Raw genomic sequence first — 18,909 nt, 5'->3', positions numbered from 1 at the left:
AAATAAAGACACAGACTACGAACTATATCCCCAAAAAGCAATCATGTCATTGGTGACCCCAATGAGAGAAGTTTCAGGTAAGTCCTGGGGGCTGATACTAGGCTGTAGTGGATTAAGGAGTCCCTGGAGAAGGGAGTGGAGACTTCCCTTAAGAAATGCGGTGGTAAAGGGGAAGAGGAGTGGAGAGTTGAGAAAAGGTGGGATTCAAATAAGCGGGTTTAGGATAGCAGCAGTGTGGACAGTCATGTAGGCTGAAATGATTCCACGGAAAAACAGGCATGATGGCACAGGCCTTGAGGATGGAGAAGCAAGCCCTGGAAGAGGTGGTGCAGGGAGAAAGTGGGCATAGGTGGGAGGGTCCATCTTGGACAAGGGGATGGTGAGAAGGGGAAGAGGAGGGAGCAAGTGAGAGTTCAGGCCTGATGAGTACGGGAAGGCAACTCCAGGAGAAGGAAGAGTTCCCTTGGCCCTTACAGCCAGAAGGCATGCCAGAGCCCCAGGCTTTCGAGGAATGCTGTCTCATCAGCTGGGCTCAGGAGCCTGGGTGCCAGTGCACAGAGCATATGACTTGTCTCAAGGTTGTGGCAGGGCAGGGTGGCACAGGCAAGGGCCAGGGGTGAGAGTGCAGAGGCTGCCTGTGAGATCTTCAGGGACTGGGAGGAGCAGGCAGGGAGGCCAGTGCTCAGGGCTTGGCATCTGGCAGGGTTTACTCACTGCTGACTCAGAACCAGGTGCTCATTTGCATGTTATTTCTGTGAATACCAGGAGCATCTCTTCCCCTCTCCAAGGAACTCCCAGATCTTCTGAGAGCTGCTGCTATTGTGCTGAGTCTCTCTGACCTGGAAATATATCCACTTTAAAGATGGCTCTACTCAGTCGTGCCCACATGGCTGGCTGTGAAATTGAGCTGAGAAAACAATACTCAGGAAGCTCATCTCCTCTCTAAGAATATTGAGGGGAGTTTTAATTTTAGCTTAAATGCTCAGAGCATGGCCCTTACTGCTGCAAATATTGTATTTTTTTGTTATCATCTGTTTCCTCCTACTAGAATATAACCCCCACAAGGACAGGCACTTTGTTTTGCCTGTGCCTAGAACAGTGCCTGCCAAGAGTAAGTGCTCAATAAACACGTGTAGGCCCTGTTCCAAGCACTTCACCTAAACCTTACGACCCTAGGCATGTAACAACTCAGAAAAGAGGTTCTGAGAGGACAGACATTTCCCCAGGTTAATCAGATTGCAGGTGAGGGAAAAGCCCCCTAGTTTCAAGCTGTGCTTCCCACACGGCCTGCAGTAATTCAGAGTCTATTTAGTTTATTAGGTGACCACTCCTATGAAACTGATTGCTGCTAACCCAACTCTGACAAGAGCATCCCTGACAAGAAAAACAGAAGGTACTGATTCACATTCAAGTATAACTAGCTGCCAAGGCGCTGGACTGCTCTGACCAGCTAGAAAGCTAGCCTGTCCCCAGCAGGACAAGTCCACTGAGGAGCCGAACATCCCTGAGGTGGCTAGGAGCTGGAGCGGAGTCAAGTGCTCTCAGGGGGACCACAAACCAGCCCTGCGAACTGGGTGCCTGGGAGAGCCACGCAGCTGGCCTGTCAGGACCCCTGCCTCTGGGAGGACCAATGACACACTGCCGCCCGCTCTGCAGCAGGCCACGAGAGCCAGCCACAGCCGTCAGCTCCTGTGTCCTCCCTGGGGGAAAAATACGCGAGTGACTGGATGCGTCTGTTCCAATCCAATTCCATATGGAATATTCATTGACTCACTTAGGTGATTGTTGCTTGCTGATAAGGGAAACCCCATGTGAAGCAGGAAGTCACCCTGCCACAGTCTGACCTGGAGTCTGGGGAAGACCGCCTCTCTGTCTGGGTCCCTGTTGGCTTCAACCACTGTGTGAGGGAGTGTGTATGGTCTGGCCGTGGCCTACATTTGGGGGTTCTGTCTTATAGATCTCTGTTCTCTGCAGATAGAGGGCGAGGGCTTCAAACCCCAGGGAAGTATGATGATCAAAGAGTCACCGAGCCCACTTTCGGGAGGAAACACCCAGGGGAAGGCTCGGTCAGCATCGCTGCTCATGATGTGAACAGTCCAAGAGTCAGAGAAGAATCCAGGTCTCTGAGAGATTCCTTGGCAAATGGAGTCTCTTAGCTATTAGCACAGACCAAGGCATGACTTCATTTTCTTTCTGCAACAGGCACATCTCGTGTTATTGCTCTTCACCTCATTGCATTTCATAGATGTGGGGTTTTTTTACAAATTGAAGGCCAGACCCTCCACCAGCAAAAAGATTATGATGCGCTTTATTGCTGTGGTCTGGCATTGAACCCACAGTGTCTCCGAGGTATGCCTATACTCAGTAGTTTGTTTTTAAGCAGAACAGAAAAAAAAGGTCCAATTCCCAATGCCTGGGCCAGAGTAGAGTAACCACCAGCAAAACAGCTGTTAAACACGGCTGACGCTCATTTCTGTTAACTGCTTTACTAAAGCGAAGGGCCTGGCGGAGGGAGAAATTCTGGCTGGCTTAGCAAGGAGAGAAATTTCAGAGGTAGCCACCACAGATGGCAGCAGATGTCCTGCAGCTCAGAGCAGAAGCCACCAGGGACTTCGCTATCTCAGAACTAAGCAAAAAAGCTGATACTCAGCCACGCCAACTGCCAATTATACACCCAGAAGCTCAGGAAGCCAGGGAGGATGTAAAAGTTGCTTTAATTAACAGCTTTCCATTCTCTTCATCCACAACTCTGTCAGACTGTCTCTTCAAAGACCTCGAATGCTGGCTTCAGGTAACCATCCTTACCACAGCATGCCAGCGGGGCGAAGGTACTAGTATAAATGCACAATTTGCAATAATGGTATTGACTGCTCCAGTCCTAGGGTTAAAAGTGGCCTTTCTAGGGCTCCAAGAGTCCTCAACCTCGAAGGAGCTGAGCTCTGGGAGTGACTAGAAGCCAGTTGCTCAGTCCCTCCTATTACAGCGCGGGGTCGTGCTTCCCAGTGCAGGCTCTCACACCACCTTGCGGCTGAATAAACAGCTCCGCCAATACCTGCTGCACCGTACTGCTAGTTCTTTAAGCTCAGCGTCCTCATCTGTTAAGCAGGGATAAGAGTGCCTATCTTACTGAGTGTTGGAATAATTACATTTGACATCGCAGGCAAAGCATCTGGCACAGAGCTCTGTGTATAGTAAATGCTCAAAGAATGTTAGCTGTGATCCCACATCTACCAAAGCCCATGGTGTTTGGGTATCACCATGGTCCTCTGTGTCCCATAAACTTCTGCATCTCATGGTCATACCTGTTAGAAAGTAGCTCCCTCTCCACTAGGGCTTGAGGAATGGGCTGCATATCACACACCAATAACGTTGTATGAAATGACTTGGAATTAGTTTACAAACTGATTAAGGGAGGTAGGGGAGGGAGGGATAACTGGCAGAATACAGAGGGTTTTTAGCTGTGAAACTATTCTGTATGAAACTGTAATGGTGGACACATGTCATTGTACATTTGTCCAAAGTCATAGAAGGCACAAGAGTGAACTGTAATGTAAACTGTGGACTTTGGGAAATAATGAAGTGTGAATGCAGGTTCATTAATTGTAACAAGTGTACCCCCTGGTGGGGGATGTTGACAGCAGCAGAAGCTGTGCATGTGGAGACAGGTATATGGGAACATCTCTGTACCTTCTGATCAAGTTTGCTTGAAATAAAGTCTATTCAAAGAAATAAGAAATAAAGGCTATTAAAAATTGGTGATACACACACAAATGTACTATTGATATTGGCTCTGACAAATGTGAAAACTTAAGAAATCTAGCTGTTTATTTAACTTAAAGCTAACATCAAGTGTTTATGTAAAAAAATAATGGCACCTGCTTTGAATGGGGTGAAGATCTACAGAGGATTTACAATTTTAGGCTGACATGAAACTGTGTAGTATTCCACGAAGTGTTAATTATGCAGTGGATCTCACAGTAAGCATTTCCACTTTGTACTTTCAGAGCCAGTGACTAGCGCCCAAACACGTCTTAAACATGGAGCACGTTTTGTTGGAACGTTTCTCTTAAGACAAGCACAGCGGGAGACATGCTTTAAATAACACATAAATTAAAACTGCAACGCATAAATCATTCCTAGAACAATTCAGGTACATGACTTTCCAGCTTCTTATAAACAGAGAAATTGTACTTCCTTTAGAAAGTTATGGGTTATCAAACTCTTATGAACTACCTTTACTTTTAGCTTCTTAACTACTTCTGATGTAAACAGGCCACTCTCATTGTTTTCAGTGGCTTATTTTTTTTAGTAACTCTTTCCTTAGTACATGTGCTAAACTTCTTGAAATACTTCTCTCCAGATAAAGCCCTGAATTTTAAATAATGCCGCTTTATCCCACCACCAGTTCCTCAGAATTATAGAAATATGCAAAATAGGTTAATCACACATGTCCACATTAATAAGTATAATTAAATGTTTTTTTTTCAAACCAACACAACCATATTTGGATTCAATACAAAAAAAATGTTCCCATTCAATGCAAAATAATTTGGTATTTAAAATCCAAACGAAGACGACAAAATAATTAGTTGCTCGAGGGAAGCTAGTTTCATCCCTACCACGGAACCCATAATTAAACCTGGGCAATGAACACACACAGTGGAGCAATATTTCAATGAAAACAAGAATGACAAAGCAGGAGAGGGGCTAAAATCACACAGATGCTAAGTGACAGAGAGGGATAACAGCACGATGGGCTGAAATGAAAAGGGGGTGGGGGGACTTCAGAAGATTCCATCTACCAGGAGACGATAGCGAGCATGAGTAAAACCAGGAATGGGACATGCTAGACTTTCATTGCCCCAAATCTGCAATGGGGTACTTTTATTTACTGCTTCACTGTAGGGTCTTTTGTTCTGGCTTAAATATTCAAACTATAAGCTGGAATAGCCAATTCAAAACCCACCAGGGAGTATTTTTAGGTTTTTGTTTTGTCCTCAGCTAACTGGTGGATCATGAAAATAATCTCACCAAAAATGTCAGCACCCAAAACCACTCAATCAGTTCATGGAATGAGCAGGTGCTCACCCACCCAGCTGGCTTTCCTCCTCAGTAGGTATGTAGATGTTTACTACCAATGCAAGGTGTTGAAAAGGGATTAGTTGACTTAAATGTCAGTTAAATATCCAATTCCAGCATATGTCATAGCTTGATTACTACTTTTCATTGTATACCTATACGATTTTATTTAATTTCCTTATGCAGTGGGAGGGTTTATTTTGTAAGAAGAGAAAAAGAAGAGTCTCCTTGGGGTATGTCATCTTATTAGAAAGCTTCATGAACTTTCAACAAGGCTCTAAAATAAATATGCCGTGTAGGTGGAGCATACCCAAGTAAAAACAAGCTTATCCGATGTTTAATGAGAGTCACCAAAAATATGAATTCCGGAAAAAGAATTCATGATGAGGTGCAATGAATTAGATGCCACACTATTTCAAACAGAGCGTTTCTAGCGGCTTGTTAACTGCTCCAGACTGGAGGGGCCGTAGTGTGCTGCCTCCCCCTTCTTTCACTTTTCACTGTGGGGGATGCACGGATCGCAGGCCTGGGAAGTCCCTGCAAACTTGCTGGGCTGAGCCACGGAGTGGAATGTGGTGGCAGGAGGAGGCTGATGTCTTCCTAGACCCTCTCAGAGCCTTACATGATGCCCACAGGCAAAGGGGAATGCTGGCCATGAAAACATAAAAGCAAAAGGAAGCACACCATTCCTTCTCCCTCCCTCCCCTAGACTTGTAACCTGTTTCTGTCCCCTGGATATGATGGATCACATTATGTTAGCAGCCAACTTGGGAGACCCAGGGCGAGTCTGATAGCGAAAGGAGACGGCCATGAGATGGGGTGGGCCTAGTAACTCCCTCTTCCCTGAATCCAAAATACTCTCCAGCCAATGATTTCATAAAATCACGTTTATTGTTTTAAAAAGCTTGAGTCTGGAATTAGATAATGGTGACAATTGTATGTGTTTGTGAACTGATTAGAACCACTGAATTGTAAACTTAAAACAAAAGCTTGAGTTGTATGAGTCTCACGCACACTGGACTTGTGCCACATGCTCGACTATTCCATTCTCTCAAACCATGGCACTGTCACATTTCTTTCACGAGATTTCCCTAAAAGCAGCTCTTTGCAAAATATTGCACTTAATTTATACCCAGGCAATTTGAAGCTTTCTGGAAGAAAATATATACTAACATGCATCTTATGTCTTCAGATAACAGAGTGGGTGGTGGGAAGAGGGGCTAGACAGCAGTTCCCATTAAATTCTCCCACCTCTTCCTTTCACGTACAGAGAGCAGCCCATTTAAAGGAAAGTCTCACTGGGCTGAAGATAGTGAGTGGCATCCCCCAAATAGGCCTGGGATGCTAACTTTTGGATGCTGCTACCTCAGGGGCATGTGGCCACTCGGTTATCGTAGGACTTATTTTCAGTGAGATGCCAGGAGACAGATGGCACCCTTGGCTCAGACACTGCATCTAATTTATCTTATTCCTGCTGGTCTTTCAGGATCCTCTCACTCTTCATCCAGGCGAACTGCGCCTACCGATCTAGTTGCCGTGTCGTATTTCCTTTTGCTTCCAGTGTTCCTACCTGAGTATACTTCAGCTTTATAAATTATGATTCAATTTTCCTTTTAAGGAAACCCCAATGCATCATGTGTTTTCGTTTACTGAGTAAGCTTCAAACCCCTCACAGACCTGCGAATAAAGTGAATCACACCCTCACAGGAGGTTTATCACAATTAAGGTTTGTTGAATCACAAGCCTCTGCAGTAGTGCTGACAGGACCCCAAATTGATGTTAAAGCCGCAGCCTGATGAGGGGTTTGGAAGCATTTCTGTATGCTTTGGAGGCTGGGCATTCGATAGCCAGTTCAGATGGAATCAGGTGGACGGCTCCGTGGGTATGAAAAGGCACAAGTCCCATTCACACATCCTCCTGTCTCACCATGTAAAGTGCAACAGAACAACTAGTTGGATGGATAAACAGGTGTGTAAAAAGATTTCCATGTTACAGAGAGCCACGCACAATTGAGCACTGTGGACATTGGGCACACCTGGAACTTACGGTCAACTGTGGGATGGATTACACCAGGTTTACTGGACTTCCAGGCCGTGAGTGTTCCACACGGCCAACGCCTGTCTTTCTTCCCTGCCCCGAGTTGTGCCACATCTTTGCTGCTATGTGACTTAGGGAAAACGTGACCACTAACAATGGTGAGCTCATTTATGATAGAGATCTGAGAGAACTGAAATTCCCTTTTCTTCTGAGTCACCAATTATGCCGAGTGCTCAATAACCAGAGGTCTACCGTGCTGGGCGAGTCAGCCGGGCAGGAAATCTGGTCTGATTAAGGCAGTGAGTAACATGGGAGCTCTGAACAGATTCACATGACCAGGGATGGGGACCGAGCTGGCAATTGCTGCCGAGATAAGAGAGTTGCAGTTATTTACAACACAGTCCCAGTCCTGGTAATCTTCATTGGCACAACTGCTCATGTTAAAATTTGGTAGTATGCACAGAGTTCTCTTTAAACTAAAAACCAGGAGACACTTGAAGAAGGAAACCAGCAGCTTCATCTGGGTATTATTATCCTTTCTATGGCACACAGAATATGGTCCCAGTTTTTACAAAATATTGCAAGAAGAGTCACAGCAAAGAAGGTGCCAATGATGTGGAAGCGGCTCTTCATCATGGGTGAGACGAACTTGGCGATGGTGGACACACACACCAGGATGACCGTCATGAAGGCCAGCACCACGTTGATGCACTTCCCCAGGAGAACCCTGGCGTTCGCCGTGTCTGTCTGCTGAGCCTGCTGCTCCTGCTGGTGGAGCTCGAGCTTAGAAATGCGAGTCTGGCAGGATTCCAAGGCTTCCTGTGGGCAAAAGGCAGAGCAAGGATCAAATGCTGTGAGATCACGGGCAACCTGCGAGTGCCTGCCTGGAAGTGCACGAGAGCCCCCAGCTCAGAATGCTGATGCCGAGGCAGCCTCACAGCCAAACTGACGATGATGATGACGATGACGATGACGATGACGGCAAAGAAAGAAAACAAGGCTCATTTTATCGTTATTTATGGGCAGAATAAGCATGTGTACACAACCATAAAACACCATAAATGAGAAATTAGGGTTAGGTATTCTGACTCCACCTACGTATGAAATAAAGTGCATACTGGCATCTGTTGGTACCACAAGGGACAAACTGGGGGGTGGGGGGGAGGTGGGGAGTTAGGGTTCCATTTTGAGACAGTTGTCTACTAGCCATGGAGTAGGTAGTATCTCTAATTCTAGTCCTTATTTCACTGCTCAGTCTGTGTGCACCCATTATAGACTGGCAGAGGATGGAGGGAGAAAGGCAGGGACAGGACTGTGGGACAGCTTTGTTTCACCTGTGTCTCAAAACACTATCTGAGGCCATGCATTCTCACTAGATCTCGTTCTTTCCAAGACTTCAATGACTCAGACAAGATGATGCCAGGTATACCTCTGGCCCAGCTGTCTCTTCTGAGATCGACTCATATAGCTACACACCTTCTTGAGCTTCCTAAAAGCACTTCAAATGCAATATGTCCAAATGTGGATTCATGTATTGCACCTTCTACTGTACCTACCATCAGTCCTGTTTCCCTTCCAGTTCCTTTTCCCAGTTCCTCAGGCCAGAAGCCTGAGAGGCATTCATCAATACCATCATCACCCAGCTCCATCGATACAACATCCAGGATCTATCTCAACTGGTCTATTTCTCTCCCCTCCCAGTCACCACCCCAATCTAAGCTACCAGGATCTCTTGCCTACAACAAATACAGAAATTTTTCCAAACACCCTCTTAATTCTCAACCCCATGAATCTACTTTCCACAGAGCAGCCCAAGCGATCTTTGAAAGATGCATATCTGCTGTCACTCCTTGTAAACTTCTTGCATCTTTAACATGGCTCAGACCCAGGCACGCTCTCCTGCTCAGTGTTCTGGCCATACTGGCTTTCCGGGTTCTGAGAAAGAGCACACTCAGGGCTCTGCATATGCAGTGCATGTGTCCGGCATGTTTGCTTCCCCACTCCCTCCCCTCTTCATCTGTGGATCCCCCATTCTCTTTCAGGCCACAAGTTAACTGTCGCATCCTGAGGGAAGTCTTCCTGACCCATCAGACTACGCCAAGCCTCCCTTTAGCCCTTCTCCCCGACCAAGAGGCCATAGCTGCATGAGGATAAGGACTAGGCCCACTGAGCTGCGATCCCCAGCAGGAGACTACTGGCAGGCATGCAGCAGGTGGGTAGGCATGCAGCAGGTGCTACATACTAGCTGAATACTCAGGAGACTGGGTTATGAGATCTGAGGCTTGAAAGAGAAAAACCTTTAGTCTCTTGAGAGAAAAGCACCTAACTAGAAGGGGGTATAGTGAGCCCCTTTTAGTTCACTAGCCTACTGTCTAACTCAGGTTTTTACACAGCACAATGATTTAACAGGATTTGCTTTTCTTCTGCTGAATATACTCTATGGGCCAAAGAACAGGGTTTGCTGTTACTATAGTAACTTTCATTACACAGGCTACCAACAAAAAAGGTAAGACTTCTTCAGATCTTCACATTCTAAAAAAACTGCTCTCTACAATGACACACAAGTACCCCACATCATATATATATTTTTTCAAACATTTTGGCTCAAGGTTCCCTTCATTTAGGACATGGCATGGGAAAGTGATAGAACAAGACAAAAGACCAACTTTGTAGGCAAATTCATCCATCTTTGATTGGGTAGATGAATTACATATATAAACAGAATGATCCTAGAATTGTCTTAGAACTGCTATCAATTGTTTTTAATCAAAAGAAAAATCCCAAAAAATAAGCACTGTATTGTAAGGAACTTTAGTCACAGCACACATTAGGAGATAGACAGCCCCACAACCGTCAGACTTCCTTGGGTCCAGTATTTAATTTATTGAGAATAAAGACAAAGGACATGATTATCTTCTAAACTCTTTTCATTGGGATTCAGGGTTAAAAACCCCAATACTCAATTGTTTAAAATAACAACAAATTCTTGCAACCCCATAGGCAACAGCCACCCTCATCTATACTGGCGCATCCTCTGGAATAACCCTGTGAACAAAAGAAACAACAAATAGGACAAAGCTGAGCAGGCCCAATTGCTAAAAGCCCTGAGAAATATGGCTACCCACCTACATACTAAAAAGAATGGTCAACATTTATTTTTTGATTGCTTATATGTCCAGAAAAGATTTAATTACTTTACGTTATTATTCCATTTCATCCTCTCGACAACCTTAGGAGATAGAGCTCATTCATATTTCCATTTTATAGATGAGGCAACTGAGGCACAGAACGCTGACCTGTCCAGGGCCACACAGTAAGTAGTAGAGCCAGGACCCGGACATGTTCTAAAACAGAACGATCTAATAAACCTGCATTGTGCACCTGGCAGCACTGCACACTTAAATGGGTTCACATTTTTTGAAGCCAATCAGTGGTGAAGCTGTCTCCTAGCCCACAGCAGGGGCAGACATCCTCAGCGTCTTCGGCCCCATGTCCCCAGGCAAGCATTTCCTATCAGCTCTGTCTGATGCCAGAACTGCCCAAATACACATGTGGGATTAACCCAAGCTCCACCCTCCACACAGAGTGGAACGAAACATGGGTGCTGACACTCCAGCTCACACACTATGGGAGAAATCTCTATGCTTCAGTTTTCTCCCTTATAAAGTGGGTCTGGAGAAAATGATCACTGGCTACAAAGAAGATTTGCAAACATGAAGCTGAACATTACTCGAAGAGTATAATTTTTTTTTTTTTTTTTTTTAAAAAGGCAATCTGAGGCTATATAAACTGGTGCAGCCACTGTGGAAAACAGTATGGCAGTTCCTAAAAAAATTAAAGATAAAACTATCAGAGGACCCAACAATCCCACTTCTGGGTGTATAACTAAAGGAAATGAAATCAGTATTTAGAAGAGACATCTGCACCCCATGTTCCCTGCAGCATTATTTACAATAGCCAAGACATGGAAACAACCCAAGTGTTTGTTGATGAATGAATAAAGAAAACGTGGCATTATATCTACAATGGAATACCATGCAGCCAGAGAAAGGAGGAAATAACTGCCACTTGCAATGCCATTTGACATGGATGGACCTTGAGGGCATTATGCTAAGTGAAATAAACCAGGCAGAGAAAGACAAATACTATATGTTCTCAATTATATGTTGAATCTAAAAAACTGAACTCACAGAAACAGGGGATAGACTGGTGGCTGCCGGAGGTGTAGGAACAAAATGGGTGAAGGTGCTCAAAAGCTATAAAGTTCCAATTATAAAAGCAAGATTTGTTTAACGTTTTAAAATTTGTAAAAATTTTGGTTGTGGTGGGGAGAGTAGGGTATAGGTGATGAGCTGGGGGGGGGTGCTAGATAATAAGAACTTGTTAATTAATTTAGGCAGAAAGTAAACAGAATATAGCTTCTTTACCCAGTAATGTCTATAACAGTGACTTTAAACTGATGTGCTACAAGAATTTTTACCTATTTAGTCAGGGGCACTGACCTCTTTTCCCTTAGATTGTCAATTAAAAAATGACAACAGCCAACACAACAATAGCCCTCTGGTGTGAATGAACCAAAATTACACCTTTTTTGGTCAGATTGGCAAAAATATATAGTATTATATGTTTTGGTGTGCCACAGAATTTTAGTAAGTAGTTTATGAGTGCCACGAGATGAAAAAGGTTGAAAATCGCTGGTCTATAACATGAGCTGATGGGGTTAATAAGGTAGAGAAGAAATGCTTGCTGAGGGGTATGCACTTAGTTTGTTAAGTGAATTAAGGGCTGGGAGAAGCCCGGTGAGTGCCCAAGGCGGGGAGGAAAGGCACCTGGATGTCCCGCGAGCGCTCGTAGGCCTGGTAGGCCACCTTCTCCTCGATGCTGGCCAGCTCCTGCTTCAGGTCGGCTGTCTCGTGCTGATGCAGGTCCGTCAGGTCATGGAGCTGGTCTTCCAGTCGCTCATACCTTTTGGAGAGAGGAGCCAATTCTGAGCACGACATTTCAAAGGTGTTCTAACAGCACATTCTGGAATGACGTCCTTTACATCTCACTGCTGCCAGTGCCCTTTGGCTTGTTGTCATCTCCTGGCAGACTGTTTCCAGAAGAAAAGTCTAGCTGTGGGAAATGCACTGATTTCCAACTCGGGCCTCTGTAGTCCTAACTGTCCTCACCACTGGGTTTCATGCAAAGCAAATCTGGCTTTTCCACCCAGGTCAGACCCGCACGTTGGCTGGCTGTGATGGCAACAGGACGGACCTCAACAATGACACGTTTATAATTCTGGTCAGGAGGCAGGGCTGTGGGGGATCCTGCTCAAGGCCAGGACACACTGGCATCCCGGTGCTCCTCCCCCTTCCACCCCCACAGTGCCCAGCAGTTCATGGCCAGGTGCCAGAGTGCCTAGAAGGAAAGAACCAACTACGACACACTGGAGCCAACTCCACGATTTCCCAGTGTACACACTGATTCTGAATACATGTCCCAGCTCTTGGAACTTCAGTGCCAGTAACAAATTAAGCTCACTATAAATTATAGATGGCTTATCAGGTCAGGTGGCATTTCCAAAAGTCCAAATCTAAGGTAACAGAGGCACAAAGATTCCCATTCTCAGCCTTCATCCCCCTCAGGGAGGAGAGATTTGCCTCATGCATATTTACATAAAGTTATGTTTGTTTTGAAGCAGGAAGCACTATTTGGAGAAGATGCATTAGCCTGAAATGATTTTGATCAATGCCGGTTTTAAGATCCTTATACATTTTTAAAAAATGAGACCAAAAATACATATTTAATGCTTAGTCTCAGGTAGGACTTCATAGGTGTCCAATGCTGGTGTTATAGATAAGCCCTTTAAAGATCTCTTAAAGTAAGCAATATAGTCAGTTGCACAAACATTAACTATACTAGTGGCCCGGTGCTTGGATTTGTGCACATTGAAAGGAAATTAATTAGAAGAAATATTTTAGTATCACTATTCGCCCTTTCTCTGTAATAGAAGTGTCAGAGATGAAAGAAAATTAGTAAAATGTATATAAAAATATCTAAATTGATGAATAAATAAACAATAACAACATGATATAACAACAACAAAGACATGATATAAAAACAAAAACATGATATAAAAACATTGATAAAAACAATGACTGATAAGCTGATTAAACTTATTCCAATATCTCCCTGTATACCACATTAAGAGTGAAAATACTTTCAGAGTGCTTGACTAATTTCCCTTGTGATGAAGAATTTACAACTTTAACTTTAATGTCACATGCTCTTAGAACTCAAGAGAAAGCAACATATAACTGACCATGTCCGAAAACGGGTTCAGGTAGGAATATTCCTACTCTGTCTAGAGTTTGTCCTGGTGATTTATTAATAGTCATCACAAATGCTGGCATCATGGGAAACTGTCTCTGAATTAATTTAAATGGGAGGCCAGTGTCAGATGGGGACAAATCAATTCTTGGAATCAGAACAACCTGTCCTTCTGCAGATCCTGTTAATAATTCAGCTTTAATTATGTTAGGTCACAATGTTTTGATAATAAATCTAGTACCATTACAAAGACCCCATTTACTATTAAGATTTCTCAGTAGCATGATCATTGCACTGGCTTTCAATTTTAATTTATGACATGGCATTCCTGAAGGAGTAATACTATTAAGAAATTCGATGGGAACTTTATATGTATCGTGCATGTGTGAGTCAACATTTATTTTTAAACTAGAGGCCCGGTGCACAAATTCGTGCAGGTGTGGGGTCCCTCTGGGTGGCCTGCAGGGATTGGGCCAAAACCCACAGTCCAACGCCACCTGCAGCTCCTACCTGCCACTCCTGCTTATCCTGGCCACACTGCACCTGCCACGGGCTTGCGCCCAATCAGTCCCGATAGGGAGAGGCTCGCGCTGCCGTAACAGTGCTCACCAGCCGTGAGCCCTGTGTCTGGTGCCCTCCTGAGGGGAGTGGCCTGCAGGATTGGGCTGAAACTGGCTCTCTGATATCCCCTGAGGGGTTCTGGATTGCGAGAGGGCTCAGGCCTGGTCCAGGGACCCCACCAGTGCACGATCAGGGAGGGACCACCGGAGGGCTACAGGGTGTGTCCGGCTCCATCTCGCCCAGTCCTGATCGGCTAACCTACCAGTCGGAGCATCTGCCCCTTGGTGGTCGGTGTGCATCATAGCGAGCGGTTAAGTGGCCTTAGCATATCATTAGCATATTACGCTTTGATTGGTTGAACAGTCAACCAGTCACCGGATGACCAGACACTTAGCATATTGGGCTTTTATTATATAGGATTGCCAGTGTGTGTCATATGTACTGGCTGGTCAGTCAGTTGGACTACAGTTGGTCACTTAGCCTTTTATATATACAGATAACAAATGAGAACAAAAACTTTCCTAAATTTATGTAAGTGGGTATTTGTGACTTGGGATAAAATTTGGACCCAAAGAGTACTGCATCCCAAACTATTCGAATGGAATTAAGGCTAATATTCTCTGGGAAATTTGAGTCAAAAATAGTTCTTGTGTGACAAAGAAACCAAAGTCAAATACATATGAGGAAAGTTTAAAAAATTGTTTCATAAAATACAGCTGAAGAAAGTCACATTCCTAAATTAATACATATATAAGACCATGTATCAGATATAAAACATGTAAGCTAAAACTTAATCTTACAATATGTGATAGGTATTTACTTTTTTAATCTACATTTTTGTAAGTTAACATATTCATTTTGACCAAAAATCCTTTGAAGGATCTTTTTATTGGTAAAATGGTGGGCATATACACTTGTTTTTTATCCTCACCCAAGGATATGCTTGTATAGATTTTAGAGAGTAAGGAAGGAAGGGAGGGAGGGAGGGAGGGAGGGAGGGAGGGAGGGAGGGAGGGAGGGAGGGAGGGAGGGAGGAGGGAGAGAGAGGGAGGAATGGAGAGAGTGAGAGAGGGAGGGAAGGAGGGAGGAAGAGAGAGAGAAAAACATCTACGTGAGAGAGAAGCATGCAACCTTTTGGTTCACAGGATGATGCTCAACCGAGCCACACCGGCCTGGGCCCGAATGCCTTTTGACCCATATTCCTCTTTATGAAAAGTACAACCATTAGCATATCACTGTCAAGCAATCTTTCTGCAATTAGTAACTCAGGCTTCCAAATAAATTCTAAGAGAATTGTCTGAAATAATACCTGTATCTCTCCTCTTGCAGGGTCTGAGAAATAAAACCGTATTCTCTCTTAAACTGCACCTTCAGGGCCTCGATGTCCTCGGCCAGCTGTGCCTGGGTATCCTTGATCTCCCTCAATTCCTCCAGGATCATGGTGAGCTTCCCCTGGCTGTCCAGTGTGCCCGCTCCGCTGGCCCCGAATGACTGGTTCCCATTACTGTCGGCGGAGCCCGATGTGCCGCTTGAACACTCGTCGTCGCTGCCATACTTGGGTTTATTTACGATGGTTGAGCTGCCCCCATAGGCCCTGGCACTCGCCTCGGGCCTAAACTCCTCTAAGGAATTTTTTAAGTGAGCAATGTTGTCTGCGCTGCCAAACTTATTACGGATCAAGTTGGCAAACTCTTTGGACTTATTGAAGACAAATACAGGTGGAGTGAGGGAGACCCCTGGCATGCCTGACTTACTGCTCTCCATGCTGTGCGGAGCAGTTCGAGACTTGGCCTGGGCATCTTTCAGAGAGTGCTGGATATCCTTCAGGTTGTCCTTGGAGCTTCTGGAGGCTCCGTTCTGCTCGATCTCCCTGAGCTTTCTGTGATACTGCTCTAATTTCTTCTGCAGCTGGGCAATGGAGTGAGCTGATTTCTGATTCTTCTTCTCAAAGACTTGTTTGATACGACCAGCCTGCTGCTTGTCAGCGCTGTTGACTAGTTTCAGATATTCTGCAACATTCCCATCCCGGGACGTCTGCTCGATTTTGATCTGCTCTGTTACCTTTAGAATTTTTTGTTTCAGGCTGTCCGCATTGAGCTTGACCTTGTGGAAGTCCAGGATGCCATCTGGTACATCAAAGTTGAGGTTGGTATCTGACCCGCCTCGGCGTATGTTCAGGGGCAGGCTTAGGGTATTCATGTCATGGCGCTCTACCTGAAAAAGAGCAGAAGTAACTGCAAGGTTTGAAGTCTAAGAGACAGTTACTGTGATAGAATCTGTGCTCACAACAGACATACTTCAGTCCCAGATTTTTAAAAAACTCCCTACTATCGTCTTAAGTTGAACACAGGACAACAGTCCAACTCCTTCTCATATCCATGTACACTACCTGTGAGATTCAGAGTTCCCAGGGCATCCAATTTTCTGTCTGATCTGGTGGTAACTTTTGGTTGGCAGGGGAGAAATGCATAGAATGAGGTTACCAGTCAGTCCAGGTTTCCCAAAGTGCCCAGGTAATGGGGATGCTTGCCATGCCCCATTCACCATTGTGGGAAGTGCATCCAAGTCAGAACTCAATCATTTAATAGGAGAATGAAAGAACAAAATAAAAGAAAAATAAAAGAAAGTGAAGTTCTAGCAGGTACATCCATTTATACAATAAATTATTTTCTTTTATTATTTAAAATGATGTTTTTATTGATTTCAGAGAGAAGGTAGAGGGAGAGAGAGCCAGAAACATCAATATGAGAGAATCATTGATCACCTGCCTCCTGCATGCTCCCCTCCCACCACAACCTGGGCATGTGCCCCGACCGGTAATCGAATGTGATCTCCTGGTTCATGGGTCAATGCTCAACCAGCCGGGCAAGAACTTATTTTCTTAAATGAAATAATTAACAGATGTGATGAAATAATATGGTGCAAGATTAATTTTAATAATTGAATAATACAACAATATTTAGATGTGGAAACACCACAAACCACAACCAAAGTGATTAAAAAAACAGTACTAATATTAAGACCATGTGAAATAGCTTTCTTACTCAAGGGCCGCCTGGGGAAAAGAACTGCGAAGTGAGCATCTTGGCAGGGAAGGTGGGTGGGTAGGTGGGGCGCTAGTCTGTGCTCTAAAAGGGAAGGCAAATGCAGTCTGTGTGCCAGGTACAGTGGATGCTCACAGGGCTGTCCTACTTGATCCTCTTCCACACCAGGCAAATAATGTGTTAAATCCATGTAATAAGTAGAAACTGGGACTTAAAGGAGTCAGGATTTGAATCAAATCACCCTAACTCGGGTCCTCTTGCCATGTCAGGACACTCTCACACTTGTGTCCCCAGAGGACCAAAACCAGGTCTTGGTAGACTCTGAATACATCCTCTAAACAAAGATTTGTAAGATCTAAACTGAAGCATCTTATTTGTCAAGTTAACAACCCTTCGATTAAAATAATGCCTTGATATAGATTCTCACATGGGAGACAATACAATATTCAGCCCAGGTTACTTTTTTTTTTTTTAAAGGGGACAGTACATTGACATAGCAAAAAATTATTAAGATAATAACAAATTGCACACTGCCTAAGTGGCCCAGACTTGAGTGTGGACTGTTTCCAACAATGAATATTAACAGTTTGCCATATGAAAAATGCTACCCGGTACTTTTTCCCAGAGAAGGGATCCCAGCAGCACAGGGGGACATACCCAGACTGGTGAGGCAGGCCTCCTTCATAACTTACAAAATCTGTTACCATTATTCCTTGGCCCCTGTCTTCCCACATACCATTTTGCCATGGGTAAGTGACACTGGTTGTTTTATCTGGCAGAAAAGCATCAGGCTGGAAGGAACTTAATGCCAAATCACTATCAGACTAGAAAACAGGATGTATGAAAAAAGGATAAAGGAATAGTAACCAGCTGGTTAAGAGGGAAGGATGAGTGCAGGGACTAAAGAAAGTATGTAATAATCATCAAGTCCTAGAGAGATGAGTACAGGAAACTCAAGGAAGCTATGTATCGATGGCACACTAGTGGACCCAAAAAGGAATGGCTTAAATTACAGCAATAAGGCATGCACTAAACCTAGCAAATGTTTATTTTGGGCAGACAGGGTAACTATATAACCACAAGGCTGGGAAAATGATGTCACTGAAGATATCTAATTTAATCGTGCTTCTCTACTTCTCAGAAACTTTCTTTGGCTCTCTAATGTCTCCCAATTAGATAATACAACCTGGCCACTGTAAGGCCTTAGCTTACCTTTCAGGCCTCACCCTGCACCTGATGGATGCTGGTTATGTTAAGTGATCCAAGCAACTCAAAGTTCCCAGAATGTATGTGAATTGTCTATGGATTTCCTCCTGTGTCTAGTATTTGCAATGCCTGCTACCCATTTACAACTCTGCTAATCCAAATCCTACATGTGCTGCAATATGCATTTCAAATGCCACTTCTTCCATGAAGTTTGTCCCATTCCCACTGGAAAGCTGCCTTTCCTTTCTGTGATCCTCCTCTATTCCTCCTTTTTCACTCATGCATGGGGAGATGGGTCATACCTGTGCCCAACCTGTGCTGGCATGGCCCCTATTCACAGGAGGCTGTCTATGAATGTTTGCATGATGACAACATTCATCATCGTTCAGGAGAGTCTACACTGGAGTCATTTAAGATACATTTTAATAGAATCAAGGCTCTATTCACTGAGCCAAACTGGTTAGGGCAAGACTCAGGTTTAAAGCTGGGCCTCGGCAGAAGAGGGAATAATGGCGGCGGAATAGACAGACGTGTTCCGAGCCTTGTCCCGGAGCAGAAAGAAAGAACAGCTGAGGGTCGCGCAAGGAGTGTTTGTTGGCTGGTTGGGAGACAGCTGAATTCCAGAAGGAGGTGGGGGACTGCTGAACGGGGTTCCCCTGACCTGGCAGCA

At 44.5% G+C, this 18,909-nt stretch overlaps 1 protein-coding gene across 5 annotated transcripts in view; it reads right to left on the bottom strand.

Moving 5' to 3' along the window:
* Positions 1-3,802: 3,802 nt before the first annotated feature.
* The window catches only part of TMCC3 (transmembrane and coiled-coil domain family 3), a 274,820-nt gene continuing 259,713 nt past the window's right edge, over positions 3,803-18,909 (bottom strand). For 4 of the 5 annotated variants that reach the window (XM_080659719.1, XM_080659721.1, XM_080659718.1 and 1 more), the window contains 3 exons: positions 15,299-16,203; positions 11,946-12,081; positions 3,803-7,935 (listed from right to left, as the gene is read on the bottom strand). In XM_080659719.1, coding sequence (XP_080515845.1) covers positions 7,633-7,935; positions 11,946-12,081; positions 15,299-16,203 — 1,344 coding nt within the window. In that variant the 3' untranslated portion in view covers positions 3,803-7,632. The remainder of the gene's footprint in view (positions 7,936-11,945; positions 12,082-15,298; positions 16,204-18,909) is intronic. The other variant, XM_080659722.1, reaches the window with a different exon arrangement.

The sequence above is a fragment of the Plecotus auritus genome (genome assembly GCF_963455305.1).
Source record: "Plecotus auritus genome assembly, chromosome: 3".
Taxonomy (NCBI): domain Eukaryota; kingdom Metazoa; phylum Chordata; class Mammalia; order Chiroptera; family Vespertilionidae; genus Plecotus; species Plecotus auritus.
Note: the sequence above shows the minus strand (reverse complement) of the source record. Positions and strands in the feature narration are given on the sequence as shown.